This window comes from Carya illinoinensis, chromosome 5 (genome assembly GCF_018687715.1).
Source record: "Carya illinoinensis cultivar Pawnee chromosome 5, C.illinoinensisPawnee_v1, whole genome shotgun sequence".
Lineage (NCBI taxonomy): Eukaryota > Viridiplantae > Streptophyta > Magnoliopsida > Fagales > Juglandaceae > Carya > Carya illinoinensis.
Window position 1 is genome coordinate 10,500,380 of NC_056756.1, and position 10,009 is coordinate 10,510,388.

Sequence of the window (10,009 nt, forward strand, 5' to 3'; positions counted from 1 at the left end):
TTTTTATTTAATAACTCTTATTAATATAAAAACACCCCCGGATTAAATTCGGTGTCTGCTTTGTTGCTCAACAACTTTCACGACGTTAAGTCGATGACACTCCTTCGAAGTTTTTGTAACTAAGAATTGCAATTCACACTTCCCATAAACCATCCCCAATCCTCGACCTGTCATCAAGACCAATAGTCCAGTTCCTATGCACGCCATCCCCTCTAGAGCATTACAAGAAGGAATTCAACATTCTCGTATGAACAAAGAGAGCAGAGCAAGCAACTTTGAAGTCATTCATAACAGGTATACACTAACAAGCGAACCGAAAAAACAAAAAGATCTTTTTTACAGAAAACACCAAGAAATAGATGTAAAAAGAACCCAAATGAAGATTAAAACACATCCAAAATTTCAATCCATCAGTGATCATGTCGGTTGTTCTGGCTGGCTGCAGCCTGCTTCGCACCAACAGAGAAGAACTCTGTAATCACTTCCAGGGGCATGCCCTTGGTTTCCGGGACTTTCATGAAAACAAACACCCACGATATGAGGCACACAACTGCATACATGCCAAAGACACCAGCAAGGCCAATGGATTTGAGCATCACAGGGAGTGTGTAGGTGACAATGATGTCACCTATCCAAAATGTGAGGGCGCATATGGCAATGCAGATGCCTCGAACTCGAGTGGGGAAGATTTCTGCACAGAATATGTTGGGGACTGGTCCAAACCCCATGACAAAGCAGCAGAAGTAAAGCACAACACTAACAGTTGAGATTGATGCATTCGCGACACTTCCCATATCCACAAGGCTTCCAATGACTAAGATTACGAGAGATAATATCAATACAGGGATTGTGCTGAGAAGCAAACTCCTGCAATGGGTAAACCAAAAAGCAAACATTAAGGTGAACCAAAAATAAAATAAAAAAATGTTGACGGGAACTGTACATTCATTTGCATTATTCTAAGAAACTCGGCAGCAAATTCAAATCAGTAGAATTTGAGATAGTGATTTTATGTTGACGAGGTCTATTGCATTTAGTGGTAGTGTGTCTTCCATTTCATTCCAAGAGTATTTGAGCCACAACTACAAGAATTTATGGAAAAGTATAGTAGGCAACTTTATGACAAAATAAATGTCAAGGAATGTTACCACTCATCATATACAACAAGTAAAACTTCTTTGGTTCGAGCAAAATGTTACAGAAAAAGTAAAAAATTTAAAAAAAAAAAAAAAAAAAACAAGTTCAGTATGTGTTCAGCATTTCTTCCCATAGGAAGACAGTCTCGCAAAAAATGGGCACCAAGCATTGTGACTAAAGCTGCTTGTGATTCTTAAAGTTTCAACAATCTAAACAAAGTTAACCTGACAGTCAGGGAAAAAAGAAGCCATAATCGTCATCAGAAGTCCATAGTCCCCTTAGCTAGTCTTTAGAAAAGACTGCATCACTACATGGCACTCCGGGCTATATACTGATCTAAATCGGCCACACAATCACTTTAAAAGGAGGACCATTCACTTACGTTTCTTTACCTTTCTGGCCAGATTAGATAAGAATCATAAGATATTTGTATGGAAAAATGAGTAGTTATTTAAGACATGTTTACATGTCCGTATGCTCCAGTTACAGGAAAAGAAGTCTATATTTCCATGCGACTGCTAAACTCCAATTGTTAGATTCCTTTCCAAACGGCTTCCCACAATCATTTAGGAATTTTTACATTAATCAAACACAATAGTCAGTATATTAATCCATAAATGCACATGAAATTTTTATCACTTTGAAATATAATTTAGACATAGCGATAGTTGTAACGCCCCAATGGAAGACTCAAATCACATGGCTTATACTCCAAAAGGACTAGTCAATAATACAATTGAAGCCCTATTGGAACCTTATAAAGAGCAAGAACTTCACCTTCCCAAACAATGTGGGATCTCATTCACCACCTACCATTATCCTTATCATATGGGGTATCACAATCTACCATTCTTAAATTCCCAATGTCCTCATCGGGCCAATCCATTGTAGATGACACGGCTCAAGTCCCACATTTCTAATTGTGTTAAACTCTGATACCATTTGTAACGCCCCAATGAAAGACCCAAGCCACATGGTCTATACTCCAAAATGACTAGTTAATGATACAATTAAAGTCCCATTGGAACCTTATAAAGAGTAAGAACTTCTCATTCCCAAACAATGTAGGATCTCATACACCATCTATAATTATCCTTATCTTATAAGGTATCACAATAGTACTTCAGCATTTGGACAGATGATCACCCTGCACTCAGCCCAAATTGGGGCAATCCTGCTAAAAGTTCATGATGTATGCCCAGCTACACATTATCAGTTAGGTCGGTCAGGAGGGAGGCTGATTCATTATGACAATATATATTTGATTCATTGAATGCGTACACCCCTTTTTGTAATATTCCTCAAAGAGTCAACCATAGAAAATTTATTTCATTAGAAGTGAGGCAGGTCGAGCAGGAGAGACTGGGCATGTTTGGGTAACACCAAACATTCCCAAAATTTCTCATAACATCATTCTCAAACATCACCCAAACAAAAAATACTTATCTATTTCAATTTTAAAATTTTCATCTAACCATTACTCAAATACAAAAATCAATACAACTTTTACAAACTTCAATACAACTTTTACATATTTCAAAACAAAAATAATATTAAAAAATTATACTCAAATAACTTTTTAACTTCATCTATTCACTTTCACAAACTCAAATACAATACCTTTTTTTTTATATAGTTAAACTCCAATACAATACTTATTTTAAAAAATATTTTTTATCCAACTTTTTCTCTTTCATTTTCCAAAACCCAATAAAACATTTTCACTCAAACAATTTCCATACTATTCACAAAAGTTTGAGATATTTTAAGCATCCGAACATGCCTAATCAAATTGGACAGATATAAATATTGATCGGTCTTACAACAAGTGTGTGTCCATGAATAACAACCATAAAGAACTAACTCACAAACACAGTAACCAAAACACCGTCCATCCAATCCTAACCCAAGTGTACCCATTGCATCAACGTAACATGTATAATTTTCATTGAATGAAGATAACAAAGATTGTGGAGTGGAAAAAAAATACCTCCTGCCAGATATATCCATGAGCCTCATGGCAACAGCTATACAAGGAAGCATCAACAAAGTCGTTAGTGCACTAATGAGCAGAGATGCAGAAGCCGAACTAATGCCTATGTTTGAAAGAAGAACTCCAACGCCTGCCTGCTCAAGAATTTGAGGTGTGTAGTATAGAACCCCATTTATTCCAGAGAACTGCATATATATACATATATATATTTTTATCAGTAAAAAATATTATTGATAGAAATAGGCATAACTCGTGTACACAAGACATACACCTAGTCATGACTGTTTAGAGATATAAGGAAGTCAACTGCATATATAAGATGTAATATAAACACCACAATATGAAAGAAAAAAAGAAAAGAAATGCATATTAATATTTATCAAAGAAAAGAGAAAAGAAATTATTTCATTATTAATTTTTATAATTTATCAACGATAAAATAGGCTTCAGTACAATAATTATTGACCGATAATATATAAAACTTGACTGGTTGAATTTGTCAGATAATCCCCACTTCCCCAGTTTATTTCCACACAATCTTGGATTGTCCTCAAGATAAACTCGTACTTATCCCACCCATAACAATATTCTCCCAGAATTCCATATTAGTCCCAGCATTAAAAAATTCTGAGACCAAATCCGTCATCATGCATGAGTTTTGATACTTCATAACTCCTAAATCTTATGAAGGAATCTTATCTGAGCATGCATGTAAGTGCATTCATGTGTACATATATTTCATCAGCCTCAAAGAAATGAGGTAAACAGAGGAGCATTTTGTAGTGAGAAAAATAAAACCACCTTATAACGGGAAAACTCAAAAAAAAAAAAATGTATGGAGAGGATAGCAGGAGATGCTTCACTATGCATGCAAATTTACAAGCAAGATCGACTGAAAGAAGTTGTTTAATATTTATGTAGAATCAATTAACAGAACAGTAATATTCACTGGTAGATACTATACATACCTGTTGAAGTATTTGAATTCCCACCCCAACAACCAATGCGTGTTTCACTCCTGGTTCAAAAAGATCACTCCAACTTGGTCCTTTTGCAGCAGTTTCTGATGGGTGAACCATAGCTGGTCCAACTGGCTTCTGATGCATAAGCTCTGAGGAATAAAGAGCAGGTTGACTCACCAGAGCAGCTGCATGGATGAACTCAGCATCTGTTGCTACATCACCACCAGGAACAGAAACTAGAGACCCACGCTGAGATGCAGGTACACCCTCTTGGTGTAAATAAATTCTTTTAAAACCTCCTTCCTTCTTCCCATCTTTCCCTTCTCTCTCAGACCATTTCCATGCCAGCTGCCAACCACCACCAATCCCCATGACATCTCCAGTGCTTCCTTGCACAAGACTGCCATGGGGAGCTGGGCCCAAGTCCTTGTCAAGGCTCGTTGTCTGACGTGAGATCAGTGGACTCTGCAAATTATCATCAGAATCACCAGCAGCAGCATCAGATGCATACTCCTCACCCCCTCTGGCGAGGCTCTCCTCATCCCACTCTTCCTGTCTAGGTTGATTTCCTCCCACGCTAAACATGCTGCCAAAGTGTGGAAAAAGCATGCTTCGCATGCTTCCGGAATCAGGGAGCTTCTCATGGACACTGCCAAAGAGGGTGACAAGAGGATCTACAAGCCCACTCCGACTTGCCATGCTTCCATGCCGAGACACAAGGCCTAGAGTACTCTGCCCGGTGACAGGTTTGGCAATCCAGGAAAGACCCTCTTCTGGGGCATATATCTTAATTTGATCCTGGTCATCCACGAGCTCATTGTCCTGGCCAATTATGTACTCCTCTAAAGATGTTTCACCCCCAACTCCAAGACCCTCAACTAGTAAAGCCATCTCACCTGTTCATTTAAGGAGGATCCAAATCATCCAAATGATGTGTCATTAGTTGCCAAATAGTCCATATAATGAAGCAAATGTCAGATGATGATTAAATTGTCCACATATACCCTTATAAAATGAGAGAAATAATAATTAGGGAGGGGGTTGGGGGAGGGGCACAGTTTAAAGGCATATGATTGTGATGATCTTGTTGTGGTTCTAGCGTAAGAATTTTAATCCACATCCTCAGGCACACACAAACATACACATATAGTGGTATGCACTCATTATTTTGTGAAGAATGCGGGCTCAAGTCCAAGAGTCTCAGAAACACTAACATATAGCATCCACAAGTAAAAGTGGGGCTTGAAAATAATCACCCAGAAAACAAATGAAGAATTCTAAAATGTCAAAGATGATGACATTTTGGTATTTAGAGGCTAGTTTATCTCTGCTATTTAGCGCAGGCAGCTGAAGTGAACTTTTTTTTATTGGTACCGGGTGTCCGGGAAAAGCGTCCCAACTAATCCTGGGGGAGGCATGCTGAAGTGAACAACTCAGGTTCTCTCTCCACTATGTAGCTAAACAGGCATACTGAAGTGAACTACTCAGGTTCTTTCTGAATTCATAATCAGAAAACTATAACATAACATAAATCAATATAAGATCCCACTCGAACATCAAAAGTCCACAAAAAGGTAATTCAGTCTGTAATTATGGGCATCAACTAATTATTTCCGTGGAAAAAAACCCAAGAACAACTAACCAGAGACATCTTCTCTGCCACGCAGCCTCTGCAAAACATGCTTGGCCTCAAGCATCCGCCCTTTACTAACAAGCCACCGTGGAGACTCGGGCAAGAATAATATTGTCAATGCAAAATAAACAAGAGAAGGAACAGAAATAATCCCCAGCATCAACCTCCAGCTAGGGGATTTCATCAAGGACATCCCAAACACCATGCAATACGACAAAAACATTCCCCCGGAACCAGTGAATTGGGGAAGCGTATTCAGTGATCCCCTTATTTCAGGTGGCGCTGTCTCCGATATATAAACAGGAACTAAAGTAACAGACAAACCAATTCCAAATCCATCTAAAAGCCTAGCAAATAATAGGACATAAACATTGGGAGACCACAACATTACAAGACCACTAACAAAATAAAGGACAGATGAGATTATCAGCAGAGGACGGCGGCCTATCGAGTCTGCTAGGGCTCCAGAGCTAGTTGTGATCAAAGTGGCTCCAATAAGTGACATCGCCACAATTAACCCTTCTACAGTGGGTTCACTCTCTAATTTGAATTCCCTCTTTATGTACAAAACAGCCCCTGCAGCAAAAACAGAAAAGAGTTTCTCAAGCTTGTCATTTAATAGCTCAATCTCTTATGCTTTCCCAAAGAGAAAAAGTTGAGAATTTTAAAATGTAAAAGAAAGACTAGTAACCAAAAGCAGATTCAATTAGTATAGAACACAAATCCACTGAATCACGATAAACCTTTCAATCTAAAGAATCAACTTTTACTGCGAAAAAGAAATTCAAAAAGCATTTTCGTCTTCAGAAAAGGTCTCAAACAGCTAATTACCTGCGATAGTCGCATTATCCCATCCTTGCAATAAATTACCAACCGCAGCAGCAACAGCCACAAGCACGGCTCCACTCATGTTTCGTCAAAATTTGGTAGCAATTTTCCCTTCACTCAAAAACCAGCCTGAAATAGAGAAAACCAGATCCCAGATCAAGCGATCAAATCTGTTTGCTTGCGAAGCCAATTTAAACAAATCTCTTTGGTGTCATGTATGGGTCAGGGAATATTGGTAATCGGTATTAGACCAAAGGATCACCGAGTCACTGACACCCAATAAAACAAAGCCAAAAAAGAGAGAGAGTGAGAGTGAAACAGGCTACACATCATACCCAATTGTCAAAACTCCAATATAAGAACAAAAACAGTGGTTATATGATCACCTTTGTGAGAGTTATAACGGCAAGCCTAAAGAGACTGGGGCCTGTGCAATCCCTTGGCGTCAAAAGCGTGGTCTAACAGCTGTAGATAGTAACAGGCGACGAGATTTTTTTAGTACCGAGACGACGAAATGCAGGTAGACCAAAAAAGAAAAAAGAAAAAAAAAAAAGGGTTACGATCCGATTCGCCGGAGAGAAGATAAAAGAGAAAAAAGGCCCACGGAAACAGCGGTTAGCCTTCTACAACACAGACACCTAGCCCTTGTGGCTCTGTCCCTGCCCTGCACGTCAGCTTTCCCCTCTGATTTTCAGTTGTATATGTTCCACCCTTTCGGCCTTTCACACGCTTCGATGTTTTGCTTCAACCAAAAAACCAAGAAACCACGGATTTGTTGCTGTTCATGATTGAGGGATATACATTAATGGAGAAGATGCCAGATCTCCTAAATTATCTAAGGTTAGACAGTAATAAGTAATTATAACATGATTTAAGATGCCAGGTACGCAATTACCAAATATGCCCATGTCCATTAATGAATTTTTATTTTTTAATAATTAAGAAAATAATTATTAATGAATTTATATTTTTTAATAATTAAGAAAATAACTATTAATGAATTGATTTTTTTTTAATTTTTTTAAGGATTAAAGATATTTAAAAATGATTTAAAGAAATTAAAAAAACTAATTTATACTACCGTATACATTTGATTTATATATTTAATAATCACCTTAATATTGTCTTATACAAATTTCGCATTATTAATAAAAGTAATATTGCTAATAATTATTAATCATTTTTATTGTGAAATATCTTCTTTAACTTCTTTATTTAATATTTTAAGAGAAATTAGTATTATATCACATAAATCTATTTAATCCATGTGTGATTTATTATTTTTATCCTTCTATCTTAATATTTAAATATAATGATAAAAATAATAAATTACATATTAATTAAGTGAATGTATATAATATAAATATTTTTTACAATATTTTTTTATTTTAATAATTATAGTATAAGCATACTTACTTTTATATAAATATTATAAGAATTTAATAATTTTGTTAAGGTGAAGGGATAAAGGAGATAGATACAAGAGAAAAAGAGCCAAAAGGACAGGTCAAGTCGAGTTTTTCGACCTATGCATGAGCTGGGTTTCGTGTGCACACTGCCCACAACAACTCCGTCTGGTGAATTTGAAACAGTATTGCTTATCGGATCATATTTACTATTTATTGCCGAACCCTACAAAATATATATATATATAAATATTATCATTAAAAATAAATAAATTTATAAATTAATATAATTTTATCAGATATATTAAATTTATTTTATAATAAAATTAATTTTAATAACAAGACACGTTAATTTATATATTTATTTATATATTAACTTTTTATAATTAAAATATTTCTCTAAAAAAATAGCACCCGTTAATCCAAATTATAAACTATCATATAAATCTTTGAAGAGGTTCGGATAGAATTTGAATATATTAAAATTATCTAACATTAATTTTTAAAATAATCTATATCTACTTCATCTGTGTGTATGTATGTGTTCAGTCGGTAACATAACAACCAACAGGAGTATCATCAGCAGTGCGTCTGCTCAATTATTTGCTGATGTGGCAGCCTCTCTGTCATTGTGAAACTGTGGAAGTTGGTGTCCAAACACGGCCCAGTTTTGCAATGGGCTCACGGGGTAAGTTAGCCCAAAACTTGGATGCAACTTCTCCTTTTGGTCCTTTCGTAATATTAATAATTACAATCACCTTTTTTTTTTTTTTAATAAGGAAAAATTTAGTATAAGTCAAATTTTAATTTTTCTAGCTTTCCAACACAAAAATTTATTTGTGGTTGACAGGATTTTGTCTTATGCTTTCAGACTAATCACCTGAAAGATAAATCTCTATCTAAGATTACCATCTAAAACAACATACAAAACTCCCACTCTCATGGAGTGAAGCACAAACTTTACTAATACGAGGTCTTAGACACAATGTTTTATACTTTTTGATTTGTTTAGAATTTTATTTTTTTATAATACAATCTAAAACAAAGTAAATCGAAAATACATGAAAAATTCAAGAAAAATTGAAAGAAATCACAAAAAAATACAGAAAATCGAAGCTGGATGGGCATGCGAGTTACAGATCTAAAATGTTGGTCACCCTGGACTCCAAAACAACCATGCATGGCGGCAGAAAACCTCCTTGGATAGAGGCACGTGGGAGTCACATGCCAGACTTCAACCCGTGTGTGTAGCTCAAGCACCGCCCCTTTAGGCGAACTTGTTCACCCATCTGAGAGATCGACTCCTTGGACATATGGTGGTGTAGCATGTGTTTTCCCCTAGTCCTTGGAGAGTTGCAGATTGACGTTTCATCCTCTTGGGCCTGAGAAAAATCAAGAAAGATAAAAGAAAGCCTAGAAAGAAGAGGGAGAGAGAATGAGAGGAGGGAGGAGCCGAAACTCCCCGCTCTGCTGAGCAGATCGAGTGTTGAATTTTTTTAGAGAGAGGTTGGACCTTCTCTCTCTAGAAAGAAAAGGGACGAAAACAACATCACAATAATTACAATCACCTATATTTAGGTTGATACTACTTAGAATATAATATAGCTTTTACTTTTTCACTAAGGTTGTCGTCTCACATTTCAGTTTAGAAGACATTATATTATTCTCTGGTTTATAAGCCAAGCTTGCCTTGATTATCTAATTTTAAGTACTTGTCACGACAATTTTTCAAAATTAAAACATGTCATTATCAATGTACTATGTGTTTTTTAGAGCATAAAGCTTTGCTCTATGCATGAGCGGACATTTGAGAAATTTCCACATAGCTGATTAAAATTTTTAACCCAACAAACTTTATTTAAAAGCCCACGTACTAATAATACGGAGAAAGATGCCAAAAACATCGTATTAAATGGCACCATTAGTGTAAACGATTATGAACCTATGGGTCTTATTTTTGTTGAGGTGATGTAAACAAAGGATTGCGACTTCGCACCACTTCTTGCCTATTTTGATTGTGATAGGAAATATAATTTTTATAATAGTATTT

At 36.2% G+C, this 10,009-nt stretch overlaps 1 protein-coding gene across 5 annotated transcripts; it reads right to left on the bottom strand.

Moving 5' to 3' along the window:
* Window positions 1-263: 263 nt before the first annotated feature.
* Window positions 264-7,356, bottom strand: LOC122309745 (monosaccharide-sensing protein 2-like). Of its 5 annotated transcripts, none has more exons than XM_043123367.1 (7): window positions 7,158-7,356; window positions 6,940-7,018; window positions 6,557-6,682; window positions 5,735-6,301; window positions 4,099-4,988; window positions 3,128-3,315; window positions 264-867 (listed from the first exon to the last, which is right to left on the bottom strand). In XM_043123367.1, the coding sequence occupies exons 3-7, from the start codon at window positions 6,633-6,635 to the stop codon at window positions 411-413; spliced, it is 2,181 nt and encodes a 726-aa protein (XP_042979301.1). In that variant the 5' UTR covers window positions 6,636-6,682; window positions 6,940-7,018; window positions 7,158-7,356; the 3' UTR covers window positions 264-410. The 5 variants fall into 5 exon arrangements, with proteins under 5 accessions (XP_042979301.1, XP_042979302.1, XP_042979299.1 ...); XM_043123368.1 differs by having other exon boundaries at window positions 6,557-6,822; XM_043123365.1 differs by having other exon boundaries at window positions 7,114-7,356.
* Between the last annotated feature and the right edge of the window lie 2,653 nt (window positions 7,357-10,009).